This window comes from Oncorhynchus tshawytscha, linkage group LG22 (assembly GCF_018296145.1).
Source record: "Oncorhynchus tshawytscha isolate Ot180627B linkage group LG22, Otsh_v2.0, whole genome shotgun sequence".
Lineage (NCBI taxonomy): Eukaryota > Metazoa > Chordata > Actinopteri > Salmoniformes > Salmonidae > Oncorhynchus > Oncorhynchus tshawytscha.
Window position 1 is genome coordinate 2,166,435 of NC_056450.1, and position 21,231 is coordinate 2,187,665.

The following is a 21,231-nucleotide window of genomic DNA, read 5'->3' on the forward strand; positions in this document are numbered from 1 at the left end:
ATACACATAGTAATTATGAGGAGACGTAAACCAGGTGTGCAGGAAAAAAAGACAAAACAAATGGAAAATGAAAGGTGGAGCGGCGATGGCTAGAAGACCTCCGAACGCCGCCCGAACAAGGAGAGGGACCGACTTTGGCGGAAGTCGTGATAGCTGGTCTAATTCCTAAAATGGAAAAGCAGAAGAATATGTTTGTTCTCAGATAGTGATAATAATTAATATGGTGCTCTTCGATGTTCGAGGTTTGTGGCATTGATTAATACTTCAAGTCAGATGTCTTTATGTTATGTATAGTATAAAAGGCATATGTATGCGTTGTTTATTATTTCGATTTCTTTAAAACAATGTAATTTATTGGAATTCAGGTTTTTGATGTGATTGACTAGGTGCATTCTTGTCAAATAAATACACTTATTAATTATTGATTATGGATACTGCAATGATACTGCAATACTTATGTCATTCAATAAAATGCAAATTAATTACTTTAAAATCATACAATGTGATTTTCTGGATTTTTGTTGAAGTGTACCTATGATAAAAAATACAGACCTCTACATGCTTTGAAAGTAGGAAAACCTGAAAAATCGGCAGTGTATCAAATACTTGTTCTCCCCACTGTATCAGTGCAAAGGAAATCCATAGATGAGAGAAAGCCCTGTGGCTTCAGACAATTGCATAACCCCATTCCCCAGCAGATTAACCTCTGTTGATAACCACACAGCCTGGTGACGTCAATGCTGCTGCAGCCATGGAAGCTCTGACTGAGGAGCACTCTCTCTCTCGCTCAATTCAATTCAATTCAAGGGGCTTTATTGGCATGGGAAACATATGTTAACATTGCCAAAGCAAGTGAAGAGGATAATATACAAAAGTGAAATAAACAATAAATATTAACAGTAGACATTACACTCATAAAAGTTCCAAAAGAAAAATTACCTTACAAATGTCATTATGTATGTATAGAGTGTAACGATATGTGCAAGTGATTAAATTACAAAAGGGAAAATAAATAAACTTAAATATGGGTTGTATTTACAATGGTGTTTGTTCTTCACTGGTTGCCCTTTTCTTGCTGCTGGTTGCCCTACATCTTGCTGCTGTGATGGCACACTGTGGTATTTCACCCAGTAGATATGGGAGTTTGTCAAAATCAGGTTTGTTTTCGAATTCTTTGTGGATCTGTGTAATCAGAGGGAAATATGTGTCTCTAATATGGTCATACATTTGGCAGGAGGTTAGGAAGTGCAGCTCAGTTTCCACCTCATTTTGTGGGCTGTGTGCACATAGCCTGTCTTCTCTTGAGAGCCAGGTCTGCCTACATTGGCCTTTCTCAATAGCAAGGCTATGCTCACTGAGTCTGTACATAGTTAGAGCTTTCCTTAACTTTGGGTCAGTCACAGTGGTCAGGTATCCTGCCACTGTGTACTCTCTGTTTATGGCCAAATAGCATTCTAGTTTGCTCCGTTTTTTGTTAATTCTTTCCAATATGTCAAGTAATTATCTTTTTGTTTTTCTCATGATTTGGTTGGGTCTAATTGTGTTGCTGTCCTGGGGCTCTGTGGTGTCTGTTTGTGTTTGTGAACTCTCTCTCTCTCTTTCTCCATTTCTACAGTATCTCCCTCCCCCTGCCTCTCAATCCAATTCAATTCAAGGAGCTTTATTGGCATGGGAAACATGTGTTAACATTGCCAAAGCAAGTGAAGTAGATAATAAACAAAAGTGAAATAAACAATAAAAATGAACAGTAAACATTCAACTCTCTCACCCCTGTGATTTTCCTTGGCCTCTCTCTTGGCCTCTTCCCCCTTCTCCCCTTTCTCCTTTCTCTCTCTACATCTGTCTATCTTATTTTGTCTCCCTCTGTTTCTGTGCTTCTCTCCCTCTCTCTCTCTGCAACCTACAACTTGCCTTCATGCCATTGTAAGATGAAGTGGACAGAGGCAGGCAGAAGATTTAAATAGGTTTGCCATTATCCTTGCATTGTTGCTATTAATAACTCGAAAGGGAGTTCGTGGAGGGCTATTTTCTTATCAAGACTTGTGTAATCATGCATTTAAATACGAAAATTGGCAGCATTTAGGATACAGAATGTTATTTCAACTAGTTACCTTCTCATGGACTGCACTAATATGATGTGAGGTCCCATCTAGTGATAAGTAGGTCATGATTGAGATTATATAAAATTGTCTTTAATTTGCTTGCCCTCCCCTTTTGGTTTTAGAGGCTATATAATATTGAATTAGATGATATAATACAGACAAATGTTTGATAGGCAATAGGCCTCTACACGCATGCACCAGACACAAGCCCACGCGCCTTCAGTCTGTTCTTCATTGTTCTGCTATTCCACCTGTAAGCGATCTGACATGAACCAAGTGGATATTATGGACACAGTATATATATATATTTTTAACGACACACTTCAGTCTTTGTGTAAGCCCTACCGACCCTTAGTAGAATGAGTATCCCTGACTGTGGGCTTTGGAGGCGGGTTATCCGGGGATATTGTCTTTGGAGTTGAACCTTGTTCTACAAACGCTCTCCCCAGTGCATGCTCGCCAACAGCGACACCGCGAAGCCCTAAAGGGAAGGCTTGCTTTATTTGACTTTCCCTTCTCATTCAACGACAGCTTTCCAAGACTGCTATGACGTCTCGCAGGTAAGACCGGCTTTATCGAAACCAATGGAAGGAACCGGGAATAGTCCTTTCACCCACTATAACAGCGTATCACGATTTATTCCCGGGACATGCCGTGTTGGACTTGCAGGTTGACGTTTTGACCCATTAAAACGCACAAAGCCCACAATGGTTGCTTCAATTAGTGGTATTGTTTTTGCTTTTGTCGGCATCTTGTATTTGGTATGGCACAAGTTATTGACTGTAAGTTCAGAGTTACAATAACATTGTCATATACAGTTAGTTTATAGGCTAGTTTACGCTTGTAAGGCTGTGGGACATGGCAAAACTCCTGAATATAGATTGATATAAAACGACAACTGTTCATTTGAAAACCAGGAGGGTCTTATTTGCTATAGCACACTAGTTCTCTCTCTGCTGTGCAGGAAACCACCAGGAGTTGAGCTATGATATCACGGTCCCTGGTTTGGCTTTTGCAGAATGCAAGCTCTGTTTTTGTAGTTGGAATGCAACATACTTGTTCAAATGTAGGTTGAATCGAGCTGGCTAGTTGTTGTATTTAGAAACAATGGGATAGGCCACAAATGAATGACACTTTGGTTTGGTTACATCAGAAATACGTGTTGCATTTTTACCTCAATGTGGTTAAAACCTGTTAGAACAAACATTTGCATGATTTGTAAACCTAAAACAAGTAACCGCTATTAACTATTTGGGAGGCTACTGTAGACTAGCTTACATTACTGTCTTAATTGACACGTGGTTGTTTTACAAAGTATTTCTCTATGATGTTTGAGAAACTTCATTAATTAATTAGTCTTCACATTGAGATTTGAGATTATTGTTGAACCATTTAGAGCACACTAGAGCACAGCACACTTACAGATAGGCCTTGATTTAAATGATGATGTTTGGTATGTTTGTTCAGTGAGGTATTTCATTCACTGACTTTTTGTAATCTGAACAGGACTGGTCAATATTACACATTTACAATTAAGTTATCAACTGAAGCGTGTCCCCTCATATCAGTCATATCAGTAGGAAATAAGATAGTTTTAACCCAGTAAAAGAGTCATTTTCAAATGTAGCCTAGTGTCAGTCTCATAAGACAATAGTACAATCATCAGAATGGGGTTTAGGTAGGCCTATGCTATCCATTACTTGTTTTAGGCAGGCATAACCGCCACAAAACATTGTAGCTCAACCGTAAATTGTTCAATTACAACTGCAGTTTGTAATTGAGTTCAGCAAAGGCTATTGATTGCCATTTCAATCAATACATTTATCTTTATGTACTAGCTCAAACACCATACATATTATGCTTTTCTGGTAAGTGTGTAAGTGTAATCCTACCTGTCCAGCTGTGTACTGTAGTTATGTAAACACTTTTTTGACATGTAGTCTAAAGGTGGGCAGCTGCAAGTACCTGCAAGTGGAGATAAGTCTACAGTACACAAAATAACATCAACATTGACCATGTCAGCAATCTAAGAGTTGACAGTGTACACAGACACCCCTATATGAGTACGCTCTAAATGAGAGAGATGCATCACATCAACGTTTCCAAACGGGATTGCCACTGTAGAAGCAAAGCTGTGCAAACAAATTAATGGATGTTAGATAACAACAACGTCGTTTAGCAATGCGGTCCAATGACATTTATTTCTGTTGCTTGAGAACAAAGGGGTGTAATTCATCCATGTGGCAGTTTGGCTAAAATAATTGCTTATAAAACAGCTTTCATTAATACTGCCTGGATCTGGCGTTAGTCTGTATGCATCACAAAGGAGTTGTTGTGAAGTAAACATATCGGCTCGTTCCCCTGAGAACTTTCTAACGTGTCTTTTTAGGTTCTCAGGGAGTTTGTGTCGAGCCTTTACTATGGACAAACAATAGCCTACATGTATTTTCATGCTTGGGAGACACTGATAATATGACGTTGGTTGGCGAAACAGTAGTAGCATTGAATTGGAGTTTGTTGATTATAGGGTTGTCACGATACCAGTATCACAAAATTATGAAACTTTTATTTTCCATGGCAAAGAAAGAAAAACATAAAAGCAGTCCAATCGCTTTAGTCCTTAATAGCTTGGCAAATAAGAAAATGTGACACTCAATAAATGAAGTGTGCTTCATGTTTTGTTTTAATGCCATGATATTTCTGAGTATCACAATGCTGGTATCCTGACAACCTAGTTGGTTAGTGGGTGTTTGTTTCCATCCTTTGTCATCTGTTCTGTTTAGTCTGTGGTTCAGTACTTCCTGCTCCTGTGAGCCACAGGGGAACAGTTTCTGACACATTCATCTGAACAATAGTCTGGGTGCCATCTTGGAAAGACCGTCTGCTTCTGAACTTACTATTTAGCAGTCAAACATTTGAGTCCGTCAGTTTTTACTTCAGATCAACCAATAATTAATAGTTAGTGTGTTTTGCCTTTTATCATCAAATGCAAAGTACTTCATAACTATTAGTGACAGTTGAATGAAGGGCGTCGTTTTGAGTAAGGCGCATGCAAAACGTTCTAAAATCAGTGCTGTACATAATGCTGCTCCTGAGTGATTTATTCCCTGCACCAGAATTCACAACATTTCGACAACCATGTGTGTCCCTCTTCTTTCATCATTCAGTAACACATTACTGGAGGTTGGCTTGCACATTGCCACAATAACACTGTAATAAGCTTGACATGATGCCTATCACAATGGAGTTGCATGTGTCATACCAATTTGACATTGTTCGCTAAAGCAGGAGTTCTCATACCTAGAACGTTTTGCCGGTCCATCCTGGTGCTCTTCAGATAAAGCGGTTCCAAGTTTTCCAGTATTGGAAATCTCTTTGGGCTCTTTTGTTTGTGGAACGAGTCTTTCACTGAAATGGATTGAAACTGTGGAAAACAGTGAGTCATTCGGGGTGGAGAAGCCCTCAGGAAAACAACAGGCCAATGTGGAGATGTAAGATAGCCCATCCAAAATGTCCAGGAATTCACAATAAAAGCTGTTATAGCCATACTATAATTACCAATACAGTCAAATCCTTTCATCTTCCCTCCAGCTGCGTTTGATTTAGGTTATCACATTTTGATATCATTTCCAGCAACTGTTTGATGCATAACCACAGCACTCTCAAATATATCCGCCAGTTTGTCATTTTGATATCATTTCCAGCAACTGTTTGATGCATAACCACAGCACTCTCAAATATTTCCGCCAGTTTGTCATTTTGATATCATTTCCAGCAACTGTTTGATGCATAACCACAGCACTCTCAAATATATCCGCCAGTTTGTCATTTTGATATCATTTCCAGCAACTGTTTGATGCATAACCACAGCACTCTCAAATATATCCGCCAGTTTGTCATTTTGATATCATTTCCAGCAACTGTTTGATGCATAACCACAGCACTCTCAAATATATCCAGCAACTGTTTTTAACCACAGTCATCCGCCAGTTTGTCATTTTGATATCATTTCCAGCAACTGTTTGATTGATATCTCAAATATATCCGCCAGTTTGTCATTTTGATATCATTTCCAGCAACTGTTTGATGCATAACCACAGCACTCTCAAATATAGCAGTTTGTCATTTTGATATCATTTCCAGCAACTGTTTGATGCATAACCACAGCACTCTCAAATGTATCCGCCAGTTTGTCATTTTGATATCATTTCCAGCAACTGTTTGATGCATAACCACAGCACTCTCAAATGTATCCACCCATTTGCATAACCACAGCATTCAAATGTATTTTGATATAATTTCCAGCAACTGTTTGATGCATAACCACAGCACTCTCAAATATATCCGCCAGTTTGTCATTTTGATATCATTTCCAGCAACTGTTTGATGCATAACCACAGCACTCTCAAATGTATCCGCCATTTGTCATTTTGATATAATTTCCAGCAACTGTTTGATGCATAACCACAGCACTCTCAAATATATCCGCCAGTTTGTCATTTTGATATCATTTCCAGCAACTGTTTGATGCATAACCACAGCACTCTCAAATGTATCCGCCAGTTTGATATAATTTCACTGTTTTGATATCAAATTTCCGCCAGTTTGTCCAGCAACTGTTTGATGCATAACCACAGCACTCTCAAATATATCCGCCAGTTTGTCATTTTGATATAATTTCCAGCAACTGTTTGATGCATAACCACAGCACTCTCAAATGCATCCGCCAGTTTGTCATTTTGATGGTTGGTTTGCTCTAGGATATTTTGGGATTTATGAAATATGTTTCTTCTGTTATTTGTAGCTGTATGATTCATAAACTAATGCTATTCTTTTTTCATTCTTGGACTTTCCACATGGGTGTGTGTGGAGATTAAGCCACCACGTTTAGATCAAAGTTACTGCTACTGGCGAATGACTAACTGATGCCATTTAAAGGGTAGCTCACAAGCTTGAAGTATGAACATGTCTGATAAACTTTGATTTGGGTTAACTATCCCTTTAAATGTGCACATTTCTGGCTTCATAATATTTCACCAATTTAAACTACAATAACATGCATTTTAGCTACCAGTTGCTAAAGTCACATTTTGAAGAGGATATAGCTGTCCAAGCTTTATCAGTTTTTCATATCTGCTTTCTTCCCAATTGTGATTGATCAACATCTTGCTTCAAAAATGTTATCCAAGGTTTGGGAAGTTAGGTTTTTCCATCATCAAATTAATCAAGATAGCGCAACACTCTCAAAATGGGTTAAATATCACAGACAATGTGTAATGGTCAGGTTATATTAAACCACCAATGCTACACTTGTCTGGCCACAGTTGAACCTGTAGCTCCATGTAACCAGAGTAGCACGGCTTGCTCTCTCTTCAAACTGTGTGCATAGCCTCTGCTCATGCAATTTAAATGGATTGCCCATTAAGTCTAAAAGCCCTCTTACCCAGATGTTCAATATCATTGCACTCAAAAAGGCAGAGTAGTTAGCCATCCCCTCAAAACAGAGGGGGCTAGTCCATATGCATACCTTCAAATACGCATTTCATGTGCAACTTGAAAGCGCTAAGTTAGCTGCTAACCGCTAGCTGACTACATAGTGATGTGGGGCATCTAGCCGCTGAGGGTGGGTTTGCACTGCAGGTAAATACCGCAGGATTATCAGCTGTTCTAAAAATACCAGTAACATGACCAAAATCCACACCCCGGGGCTTGTCTGTGACCAATATAGCCCTAACGGAGCTTTCATGCAGCGTTGGGGGCACTAAGTACATCACCTTTTTGTCACCAGGCCTAGCCAGTGCTTTAAATAGCCCAGGCTGTACTGATCTTGAGACATTATGTAAGCGAATAGAGAGCGGGCGTGATGTATGCACATGGGGCCTCTGTTTCCCCTGTCTGTCTGTGCAAGCTAGCACTGTACTCTGTGCTGTGTTCAACCCGCTGAGCCATGGCTTTTTGACTGTGTTGCTCTCTCTTCCATCTGTCACTCTACAGTTTGCTCTCTCCCTCTCTGTATGTCTTCATGTCTTATACCAGTCTCTCATTGACAGTTTCGCATCAGGCACATTGAGAAACACTGGTTCTGCCGCAGTGACTCTGGATTATGTGCTCAAAACTATTCTCTCTCTCTCTCGCTCTCTCTTTCGGCCAGTGCTCCATGCCTGATACGGGAAATTGAAGGGCCTGGTAGTTGTCAAAGGAAATTCCCTGCGTCACTCCTGCAGTCGTGTTCTGTGAGGATAGAGAGATGATATTTGTAGCGCGAGGACACCACAGAAAGGGCCCGCTTCAGGTATTTTTATACTGCAAATGGTTTTTACTTGTTGAATTCATAGTATAGTAAGTCAAGTTGTCTTAATCTGTTAAATATATTCATAAACAAAATGACAAACAAGGGTCTCCATTTTGGTGGGGCACATCTGTTCAAGCTGATCTATTTGCAAAAAGGGATTTCTCAGTGAGAGATGTGGCTAGCATGGACACTTCCAGTTAATCATTAAACTCTGCACAAAGAAAAAGAGAAAGGGCAAACGCATTGGCCCCAGACTTACACAATAACCAGCCAATTCAAAGTTTGACAAAGAAATCCCATTCTGGTGTCCATTCCTACCACATCACATTGGTGTATTGTTTTTTAACTGCATGTCATAGTAACACTTTACCTAAAATATCCAGGTATAATTCCTTGTAACTTGTTATAAGCATGTATGAGCCTTTGTCATGTCTTAGAACAATGCTTATAAAATGTCATGTCTCTCCATGCGCCAATGAAAGGCCATAGAGGAGCCTGCAGGCCTCATGTCTTGAGGGTGTACTTGCTAACCATTAGCGTCTTCATGGCAGATTGAATAGGACCCCTGGGACTGGATCAGGCATAAGCAGGAAGCTTACGAGGGGAAACTTAATAAGCTGGCCTGGCCTCATGGCTTCCTATCTGGGCACATGCTGCTAGTGACATGAGCTTTCTGGGGAAAGTCTGCTAGTTTCTTCACTTCAGTGTGATTTATATATTTAATGTACAGTAAACGTCTTTAGAATTGGACAAGTAAATGGCATAGCTGAGCATTGAAAGCTGAGGGTATCTTTATGTTAGAATTGAAAAGTTTGGTTCTGTCCTTGTCCTGGTCATGTTTATCTTTGTTCATCCACCATGTCTTGGTTGACATGCAGTAGCAATTGCTTATTCCTCTCAAACTTAAATAGTCATGTATCTTGCAATGCTCAAAGAGAATGCAAAAGAGAGCACAATCATTGGCATGCCTAATTTCAGGCGTTAATCATGTACCTGATCTGATTCATTTCTAGATCATTTTGAAATAGTTTCCATTTGTTTCACTGTTCCCTATTTCAGATATCATTTTTGTGATGAAAATGCATTTAATATTGTGTTGCAACGTAATACTTTTTTTTCCATCAGCATCATTCGGAAATGCCGGAACTAAGGTGTTGGACCTAACTCATGTAAGGCCAGCTACTATCGGCTACTATATCCAATAGTACTTTATGTTCAACATTATCTAGCACATAACAGCAACTTAAACTCCAATATGCTACTAGAGAACATACAGAGAGACCTAGGATAGTTTTCTATGTTGTACATCCTTACTAGGCTCGGTGGTCAGTAATGTCCTACTGCGCATGTAGACTGGGCCTTTCTATCAGCCTTGCTTTGGGAACTGGCAACCACTGTCCTTCAAGGAAGGAAGGCATTAGTAAGAGTTGGAGTCTTTGGTTGGCATGTCGACGGTGCCGCATCATGTAAGTCCCGAGGGACAGCCTGATAGCCGCTCCGAAGCCGATAGGAGCGCCTGTATCGTACTATCAGGGCCGCTCGCACTCATCCAAATCCCAGATTAAACGCCCCCGCCTCTCTCGTTCCAACCCACAGTGGCAGCACTCCTACAAGTCCCAGCCCTTCCCCCTCGTTCCTCCCTCCCTCCGTTCACCTCCTTGTGTAACCGTTTAGGGGCTGGATTACTAAACTCTGAGGGAACTGAACCAGGGGGCTCTGACAAGCTCCAATCAGAATGGTGAGGTCGGGGAAAAAACCTTCCTGACATTAAAATGTATTTTAGTCACCCACATGCATTGGGTCTTACCAGTAAGTTGCTGTCGTTGTGTTTCTAGTGCAATGCACTAGGTCAAGTTAGTCTCACACTTCAATGGTTGATAGTTCATGAATTTGTGTGCATTTTGGAGGATCTGGCTGGAGTAGACTGGGTAGTACTGGGTGGGTGTGCTTGTTGGCGGACATTTGGTGTTAGGGCTTCTTGAGGGGATTGACCCTGCTGAACTGCCAAGTGTGTGTGAACAGACCTGGGCAGTGTGATCCCAGGCCAGGTCAAGCCAGGGAGAGAGAGAGAAAGAGAGGGAAGGATTATGTGCAGTAATTGGTGAGCAGTGCTATTTGTTCCATTGAGTGGGTCAGGGGTCGAACAGGGGGTGACCTCCTGTCTGATCTTCATTAGCAGGCCAGCAGGTGTGTGTGTGTGTGTGTGCACGTCTGTGCGTGCGTGCATTTGTTTGTTAGTGTGTGTTTAGTGCTGAGGTGAGGGTTGCAGACTAGACAGACTAGAACCCGAAACAGAAAGTGATTACTGACCGCTCTCTGTTGTCCTTTGACCTGCAATCGACACAAAGGTATTTTGCTTGTGTTTAAGTGTCGGGCACATTGTCGGGTGTTTGTTCCAATTTAAAAGCAAACCAAACAAAGCTCTTTGAACATTGTTGCATGTGTAGTGCTACTACGTGATTCACTAAAACTGTTGTATAAACTGTGCATAAAAGATGCAAGTCATTTTGTTTGCTGGTTGTTATTATAGAACAATGGTGAACAGTTTCAAAGACTGAATGGTCTGAGTGGGCTGCCATTGTTTCATCAGATGACATGAATGAAAGCAGTGCTGGTGTGACTTAATGTACAATAGTAACACATGGCATTCTTTTCCGATTGGTAGAGAAATGTTTTTCCATGGCCCGTGAAAACAATAATATTAAATCTAATCTGCACCCCAGTCAACAACCCAAGGTCTACAGTAGTCTACGGGACCCCAGTCAACACACAATAAAACCCATGAGACTGTGTATTCAAGATGGCAGCACCACAGAATGCCATATATGTTCATAGATTGTTGCTCATAACCATAGCTCAAGTAACAACTGGTGGCAGCGGTGGCATTTGGAGGATATACAGTGAGCTCCAAATGATACAATTACTGAGGTTAAGGTGCAGACTGTCAGCTTTAATTTGAGGATATTTTCATCCATATCGGGTAAACCTATTAGAAATTCACTTATGTGTATTAAAGTAGTAAAAAGTTAAGTATTTGGTCCCATATTCATAGCACACAATGACTACATAAAGCTTGTGACAAATTTGTTGGACGCATCTGCTGTTTGTTTTGGTTGTGGTTCAGATTATTTTATGCCCAATAGAAATTAATGGTAAATAATGTATTGTGTCATTGTCACAAGTCGGTTCCTCTCCTTGTTCGGGCGGCGTTCGACGGTCGGCGTCACCGGTCTTCTAGCCATCATTGATCCACTTTTCATTTTCCATTTGTTTTGTCTTGTTTTCCTACACACCTGGTTTTCATTTCCCTCATTAATTGTTGTGGACCGTTTTTCTAAATCCTGCCGCATCCTCCCTCTGCCGGGTCTCCCTACGGCCCTGCAGACTGCGGAGGCCTTGTTTACACACGTCTCCCGGCACTACGGGGTGCCTGAGGACATAGTGTCTGATCTGGGTCCCCAGTTCACTTCGAGGGTCTGGAGGGCGTTCATGGAACATCTGGGGGTCTCGATCAGCCTTACCTCAGGTTTTCACCCCGAGAGTAACGGGCGCCAACAGAGATGGCCGCCTCGCTTCGCATTCCTAGGAAACTATGCAGTTTTTTGTTTTTTTTACACGTTATTTCTTACATTGGTACCCCAGGTCATCTTAGGTTTCATTACATACAGTCGAGAAGAACTACTGAATATAAGAGCAGCGTCAACTCACCATCAGTACGACCAAGAATGTGACTTTCGCGAAGCGGATCCTGTGTTCTGCCTTTCACCCAGGACAACGGAATGGACCCAAAAAAACGACTTCGTAAAACGGGGAAAGAAGTGGTCTTCTGGTCAGACTCCGGAGACGGGCACATCGTGCACCACTCCCTAGCATTCTTCTCGCCAATGTCCAGTCTCTTGACAACAAGGTTGATGAAATCCGAGCAAGGGGAGCATTCCAGAGGGACATCAGAGACTGTAACGTTCTTTGCTTCACGGAAACATGGCTCACTGGAGAGACGCTATCGGAGTCGGTGCAGCCAGCTGGTTTCTCCACGCATTGCGCAGACAGAAACAAACATCTTTCTGGTAAGAAGAGGGGCGGGGGCGTATGCTTCATGGTTAACGAGACGTGGTGCGGCCACAACTACATACAGGAACTCAAGTCCTTCTGTTCACCTGATTTAGAATTCCTCACAATCAAATGTCGACCGCATTATCTACCAAGGGAATTCTCTTCGATTATAATCACAGCCGTATATATTCCCCCCCAAGCAGACACATCGATGGCTCTGAACAAACTTTATTTGACTCTTTGCAAACTGGAATCCATTTATCCGGAGGCTGCATTCATTGTAGCTGGGGATTTTAACAAGGCTAATCTGAAAACAAGACTCCCTAAATTGTATCAGCATATCGATTGCGCAACCAGGGCTGGAAAAACCTTGGATCATTGCTATTCTAACTTCCGTGACGCATATAAGGCCCTGCCCCACTCTCCTTTCGGAAAAGCTGACTACGACTCCATTTTGTTGATCCCTGCCTACAGACAGAGACTAAAACAAGAAGCTCCCACGCTGAGGTCTGTTCAACGCTGGTCCGACCAATCTGATTCCACACTTCAAGACTGCTTCCATCACGTGGACTGGGACATGTTTCGTATTGCATCAAACAACAACATTGACGAATACGCTGATTCGGTGAGCGAGTTCATTAGAACGTGCGTTGAAGATGTCGTTCCCATAGCAACGATTAAAACATTCCCAAACCAGAAACCGTGGATTGATGGCAGCATTCGCGTGAAACTGAAAGCGCGAACCACTGCTTTTAATCAGGGCAAGGTGAACGGAAACATGACCGAATACAAACAGTGTAGCTATTCCCTCCGCAAGGCAATCAAACAAGCTAAGCGTCAGTATAGAGACAAAGTAGAATCTCAATTCAACGGCTCAGACACAAGAGGTATGTGGCAGGGTCTACAGTCAATCACGGATTACAAAAAGAACGGACCAGGATGTCTTGCTCCCAGGCAGACTAAATAACTTTTTTGCCCGCTTTGAGGACAATACAGTGCCACTGACACGGCCCGCAACCAAAACATGCGGACTCTCCTTCACTGCAGCCGACGTGAGGAAAACATTTAAACGTGTCAACACTCGCAAGGCTGCAGGCCCAGACGGCATCCCCAGCCGCGCCCTCAGAGCATGCGCAGACCAGCTGGCTGGGGTGTTTACGAACATATTCAATCAATCCCTATCCCAGTCTGTTGTTCCCACATGCTTCAAGAGGGCCACCATTGTTCCTGTTCCCAAGAAAGCTAAGGTAACTGAGCTAAACGACTACCGCCCCGTAGCACTCACTTCCTCCAAGCTCGTCATCAAGCTCGAGACCCTGGGTCTCGACCCCGCCCTGTGCAACTGGGTACTGGACTTCCTGACGGGCCGCCCCCAGGTGGTGAGGGTAGGCAACAACATCTCCACCCCGCTGATCCTCAACACTGGGGCCCCACAAGGGTGCGTTCTGAGCTCTCTCCTGTACTCCCTGTTCACCCACGACTGCGTGGCCACGCACGCCTCCAACTCAATCATCAAGTTTGCGGACGACACAACAGGGGTAGGCTTGATTACCAACAACGACGAGACAGCCTACAGGGAGGAGGTGAGGGCCCTCGGAGTGTGGTGTCAGGAAAATAACCTCACACTCAACGTCAACAAAACTAAGGAGGTGATTGTGGACTTCAGGAAACAGCAGAGGGAACACCCCCCTATCCACATCGATGGAACAGTAGTGGAGAGGGTAGTAAGTTTTAAGTTCCTCGGCGTACACATCACAGACAAACTGAATTGGTCCACCCACACAGACAGCATCGTGAAGAAGGCGCAGCAGCCCCTCTTCAACTTCAGGAGGCTGAAGAAATTCGGCTTGTCACCAAAAGCACTCACAAACTTCTACAGATGCACAATCGAGAGCATCCTGTCGGGCTGTATCACCCCTCCACTAACCTTTCCCCCTTCCAGTGCGTACTGGGGTATCAGCCGGTTCTGGCTCCTTGGCATCAGAGTCAGACCGAGGCTCCTTCGGTGGACGACTGGTTCCGGCGCGCGGAGGAGACATGGGACGCCGCTCATGTTCACCTTCAGTGCGCCATGCTGCGCCAGAAAGCCTTTGGGTTTGCACTGCCGTGCGGCGCACCACCGGTGGCGTTCGACGTCACAGGTCTTCTAGCCATCGCCGATCCACCTTTAATTTTCCATTTGTTTTGTCTTGTTTTCCTACACACCTGTTTTTCATTTCCCTCATTAATTGTTGTGTATTTAACCCTCTGTTCCCCCCATGTCTTTGTGTGGAATTGTTTGTTGTAAGTGCTTGTGCACATGTTGACTGGTATGCGTCGGGTTTTGTACCCATGTTGGTTATTTCTTTATGCCGTTGGTTTTGCTCTCCTGCGTCTGACTTCCCTGCCACCAGTTACCCTTACAGTCATTTTGGAGTCACTTTTATTGTAAATAAGAATAGAATATGTTCCTAAACACTTTTACATTAATGTGGATGCTACCATGATTACGAAAAATCCTGAATGAATAGTAAATAATGAAGAGTGAGAAAGTTAGATGCACAAATAGGTTGAGTAATTAAGAATTTTGTCCACAAATGTACCCACATTTATATTATACCGTACCAGTCAAAAGTTTGCACACACCTACTCATTCAAGGGTTTTCTTTATTTTTTACTATTTTCTGCATTGTAGAATAATAGTGAAGACATCAAAACTATTAAATAACACACATGGACTCATGTAGTAACCAAAAAAGTGTTAAACAAATATTTTAAACAAATATATATTTTATATTCTTCAAAGTAGCCACCCTTTGCCTTGATGACAACTTTGCACACTCTTGGCATTCTCTCAACCGGCTTCATGAGGTAGTCACCTGGAAGGCATCTCAATTAACAGGTGTGCCTTTTTAATTTGTGGAATTTCTTCTTAATGCGTTTGGGCCAATGGGTTGTGTTGTGACAGGGTAGTGATGGTATACAGATGATAACCCTATTTGGTTAAAGACCCAAGTCCATATTATGGCAAGAACAGCTCAAATAGGCGAAGAGAAATGACAGTCCATCATTATTTTATTACATGAAGTTCAGTCAATGCAGAACATTCCAAGAACTTTGAAAGTTTCTTCAAGTTCAGTCGCAAAGACCATCAAGCGCTATGATGAAACTGGCTCTCATGAGGACCGCCACAGGAAAGGAAGACCCAGAGTTACCTCTGCTACTGAGGGTAAGTTCATTAGAGTACCAGCCTCAGGAATTGCAGCCCAAATAAATGCTTCACAGAGTTCAAGTAACAGACACATCTCAACATCAACTGTTCTGAGGAGACTGCGTGAATCAGGCATTCATGGTCGAATTGATGCAAAGAAATCACTACTAAAGGACACCAATAACAAGACGAGACTTGCTTGGGCCAAGAAACACGAGCAATGGACCGGTGGAAATCTGTTCTTTGGTCTGATGGGTCCAAATGTTCTACTTTTGGTTCCAACCACTGTGTCTTTGTGAGACGCAGAGTAAGTAACGGATGATCTCTGTGTGGTTCCCACCGTGAAGCATGGAGGAGGAGGTGTGATGGTGCTTTGCTGGTGACACTGTCTGTGATTTATTTAAGGCACACTTAACCAGCATGGCTACCATAGCATTCTGCAGTGATACGCCATCCCATCTGGTTTGCGCTTAGTTGGACAATCATTTGTTTTTCAACAGGACAATGACCCAACACACCTCCAGGCTGTGTAAGCGCTATTTGACCAAGAAGTAGAGTGATGGAGTGCTGCATCAGATGACATGGCCTCCACAATTACCTGACCTCAACCCAATTGATGGTTTGGGATGAGTTGGACCGCAGAGTGAAGGAAAATCAGCCAACAAGTGCTCAGCAGATGTGTGAACTCCTTCAAGACTGTTGGAAAAGCATTCCAGGTGATCTGGTTGAGAGAATGCTAAGAGTGTGCAAAGCTGTCTTCAGGAAAGGAGGACTCACAGGTCAAGAAAAACATTGTTAGCACATAAAATGCATGTTTCTTTATTGTGCTGTATTCCTCTGAGTAAGTCTCCCAAAATGCACACAAGGACTTGGCACTCCTGAGCACACCCAATAGGTTAAATTGCGGCCTCATCCAGCGAGGGTGTCGTGTTCTTAGCAAGGGAGGAGAATTCTCCACCTGGGCAGACTGTGAGAGGATCACGTACAAACACAATGATGTCCTTGGGCATGCTGTAGTCTTCAAATCTGGTGGATAAGTTGTCCCTCAGCTGCTTGAGGAAATCTTCGATTACCTCTGTGACAATGCCTAGTCCCTCTGTCTGTTGTTTATTCTGTGTGCTGAAGTGCAGTAGCCTTCCAGATGACAAGTCCAGATCAAACAACTCAAGCTCCCTAGTAGAGGCCTCCAATTTTTCCACCATGTCCACGACTATGACAGAATGTCAGCCAAAAAAGAAACATTACTCAATTTCCAGAATAAGGTGGTGGTCAACTGCTGCCCTCATTTTAGTTTTTAAATATTTTGTTATCCACAACCTGGTCATGCAGCTCACAGAACCGCTCCAGCTCTTTTCCTTTACTCAGCCAGCGCACGTCATTGTGAAGCAGATCTTTGGGTGGCCTCCTCTGATTCTGTCACAAACTTGCATAAAAGACGTTGGTGGGTACTTGATGTCCCTCTGATAAAGTTGATTATGCGCATTACTTTACCCAACACATCTTTCAGCTCACTGTTTAGTCTGGCACACGGCAAACTCTGATGGATGAGACAATGCAAGCCATTCATTTCCTTCACCAGCTGACCAGACCCCTGTGTCTGCCCACCATAGCAGGAGCCCCTTTTTCGAATGGCAGACCTTGCCGCGTAAACAATTCTTCCAGCTTTGTGAATATGATGCCCCCAGTGGTGTCCTTCGAGGGGAATCGGTGCCAGTAGCTCTTCTTAAAATTAATTTCCATTAAAAATAATGAAAATACAGTGCCTTACAAAGTATTCATGCCCCTTGGCGTATTTCCTATTTTGTTGCATTACAACCTGTAATTTGAATGGATTTTTATTTGGATTTCATGTAATGGACGTACACAAAATAGTCCAACTTGGTGAAGTGAAATGAAAAAAAAATAGCTTGTTTCAAAAGATTTGAAAAAATAAATAAACGTAAAGTGGTGCGTGCATGTATTCAAACCGTTTGCTATGAAACCCCCAAATAAGATCTGGTGCAACCAATTACCTTCAGAAGTCACATAATTAGTTAAAATAAAGTCCACCTGTGTGCAATATAAGTGTGACATGATCTCAGTATATATACACCTGTTCTGAAAGGCCCCAGAGTCTGCAACACCACTAAGCAAGGGGCACCACCAAGCAAGCGGCACTATGAAGACCAAGGAGCTCTCCAAACAGGTCAGGGACAAAGTTGTGGAGAAGTACAGATCAGGGTTGGGTTATAAAAAATATCCAACACTTTGAACATCCCACGGAGCACCATTTCATCCATTATTACAAAATGGAAAGAATATGGCACATCAACAAACCTGCCAAATGAGGGCAGCCCACCAAAACTCCCAGACCATGTAAGGGGGGCATTAATCAGAGAGGCAACAAAGAGACCAAAGACCAAAGATAACCCTGAGGGAGCTGCAAAGCTCCACAGTGGAGTTTGGAGTGTCTGTCCATAGTATCTGTCCATAGGACCATTTTAAACCATACACTTCACAAAGCTGGGCTTTACGGAAGAGTGGGCAGAAAAAAAGCCATTGCTTAAAGAAAAAAATAAGCAAACAGATTTGGTGTTCGCCAAAAGGCATGTGGTAGACTCCCCAAACATATGGAAGAAGGTACTCTGGTCAGATTAAACTAAAATTGAGCTTTTTGGCCATCAAGGCAAATGCTATGTCTGGCTTAAACCCAACACCCCTCATCACCCGGAGAACACCATTCCCACAGTGAAGCATGGTGATGGCAGCATCATGCTGTGGGGATGTTTTTCATCGGCAGGGACTGGGAAACTGGTCAGAATTGAAGGAATGATGGATGGCGCTAAATACAGGGAAATTCTTTAGGGAAACCTGTTTCATACTTCCAGAGATTTGAGACTGGAACGGAGGTTCATCTTCCAGCAGGACAAGGACCCTAAGCATACTTCCAAAGCAACACTCGAGTGGTTTAAGGGGAAATATTTAATTGTCTTGGAATGGCCTAGTCAAAGCCCAGACCTCAATCCAATTGAGAGTCTGTGGTATGACTTAAAGATTGCTGTACACCAGTTGGAACCCATCCAACTTGAAGGAGCTGTAGCGGTTTTGCCCTGAAGAATGGGCAAAAATCCCAGGGGCTAGATATCCCAAGCTTATAGAGACATACCCCAGTTTGCGCTGTTCTGTAAAGGGAGTAGTACACAGCATTGTACGAGATCTTCAGTTTCTTGGCAATTTCTCGGGACAGCCTTCATTTCTCAGAACAAGAACAGACTGACGATTTTCAGAAGAAAGTTTTTTGTTTCTGGCCATTTTGTAATTGAACCCACAAATGCTGACACTCCAGATACTCAACTAGTCTAAAGAAGGCCAGTTTTATTGTTTCTTTAATCAGAACAACAGTTTCAGCTGTGCTAACGTAATTTCAAAAAGGGTTTTCAGAAAATGATCAATTAGCCTTTTAAAATGATAAACTTGAATTAGCTAGCACAACGTGCCATTGGTACACAGGAGTGATGGTTTCTGATAATGGGCCTATGTACGCCTATGTAGATATTCCATTTTTTTTAAATCAGCCGTTTCAAGCTACAATATCAATTTACAACATGAACAATGTCTACATTGTATTTCTGATCAATTTGATGTTATTTTAATGGACAAAAAATGTGCTTTTCTTTCAAAAACAAGGACATTTCTAAGTGACCCCAAACTTTTGAACGATAGTGTACAAACCACCAGTCAATCAAATATTCCTGGGAAGTAAAATTTTTTTGTGCTTTAGACTTAAATACGCATAGATATTAAGGTGTAATGAGATTCCATCCTATCCCTTTAAGCTAAAAACAACATGATGCCATTGGTTCTACAACCATACATCCCACTTTCAACAGTATTAGCTAGCTAAACCCAAAGTTGAACTAGCTCTCTCAGGCTACCAAGATTGAAGTCAATTTGAAACTCTTGGACAAAGATAAATACTTACACGCTTCGATGCCAAACCCAAACACACCTGTACCAGCCAAAGGGGTGGCTGAAGATGGGTGTTGAACAGTTGCCAGAACAGGGCATCTGCACAGTGTGTCATCTGTTCCCCACACAGAATACAATTACCTTAACAAAGGACAAGAACTGAACCAGAAAACCTTTATGTTGATATTTAAAGAAGTGCATGTGAATCGATTATTTTTCTCATAAGCCAGAGAGGAAAATGTCTACAATTGTCACAGTATTCATCGGAAGAAGAAGAGGAATCGTCAGACCAAAATGCAGCGGGGTACGTGTTCATTTTTAATATACTGAACTGAACACGAAGATACAAAATAACAATAGGAATAACCGAAAACAGTCCTGCAAGGTGAAAACACTAAACAGAAAATAACCACCCACAACTAACAGTGGGAAAACAGGCTACCTAAGTATGGTTCTCAATCAGAGACAACGAAAGACAGCTGTCCCTGATTGAGAACCATACCGGGCCAAAACATAGAAATACAAGACCTAGACATACAAACATAGAATGCCCACCCACATCACACCCTGACCAAACAAAAAATAGAAACATACAAAGCAATCTACGGTCAGGGCGTGACACCAATATCCATTGTCATGGAGTGATGAGAATTCACCAAGTCGTCTGTGCACCAGAGATTACATTTTGTAGGAGACAAATGGATTAAATATTGAATTGAGCCCATATTGAGACCTTGGCTGAGGTCGTTTGAAGACACTGTAGACCTACTGCCGACCAATAAGTTTCACTGACAACATATTACAGCTAATGTTCATCAAATCAAACTTTGTCACATGCACTGAATACACCAAGTGTAGACCTTACCGTGAAATGCTTACTTTACAAGCCCTTAACCTCTTTGGGATAGGGGGCAGCATTTTCACTTTTGGATAAATAGTGTGCCCAATTTAAACTCCCTGCTACTCATGCCAAGAATATAAGATATGCACATTATTAGTAAATTTGGATAGAAAACACATTGAATCATGTCTGTGAGTATAACAGAACTTATGTACAGTGGGACAAAAAAGTATTTAGTCAGCTACCAATTGTGCAAGTTCTCCCACTTAAAAAGACGAGAGAGGCCTGTAATTTTCATCGTAGGTACACTTAAACTATGACAGACAAAATGAGGGAAAAAAATCCAGAAAATCACATTGTAGGATTTTGTAGTATTTGTAGTATTTTCTTAACTCTTCTTGAACTGCACTGTTGGTTAAGTGCGTAATACGTTTATGTTGCAACTTATTCTGTTTTGGTTTATTACTATTATTCTGGTTTGTTTTTTTAGATGCTAAATGAACACTTGATTTGCGGGAGCCTCCTTAGTTCATATGTTAGTAGATGTTCTAGGATAGTGAGAGGTGAATGTATAGTTAGGATTTAATTTTTGTTTTACCTCTCGTTCGAGGTCGCGCCGTGCATTTTTGACATCGGACAGACAGTTTAACTTTTTTTTTTATACAATGTTTCTATTTGTATATGCTTGTTGAAGGTTGATTGAGGGGGAAGGTAAATGTTGGGGAGGGTTGGGGACAGGTTGGTGATTAAGGGGGTTTGCTGGGGGGGACTGATCGGTTGGATACTGCTTGGGTGTAGGTGCTAC

At 42.1% G+C, this 21,231-nt stretch overlaps 1 protein-coding gene across 5 annotated transcripts in view; it reads left to right on the forward strand.

Annotated features, from left to right (window-relative positions):
* Positions 1 to 2,320: 2,320 nt before the first annotated feature.
* Positions 2,321 to 21,231, forward strand: part of LOC112221573 (tyrosine-protein phosphatase non-receptor type 11) — a 114,558-nt gene continuing 95,647 nt past the window's right edge. For 2 of the 5 annotated variants that reach the window (XR_002949043.2, XM_024383709.2), the window contains exon 1: positions 2,323 to 2,662. Coding sequence is in view for 4 of the 5 variants with exons in the window: in XM_024383709.2 (XP_024239477.1) it covers positions 2,649 to 2,662 (14 nt within the window). In the remaining variant the exon portion in view is untranslated. Of the gene's footprint in view, positions 2,663 to 21,231 lie in introns of all 5 variants that reach the window. The other 3 variants (XM_024383707.2, XM_024383706.2, XM_024383708.2) reach the window with 3 other exon arrangements.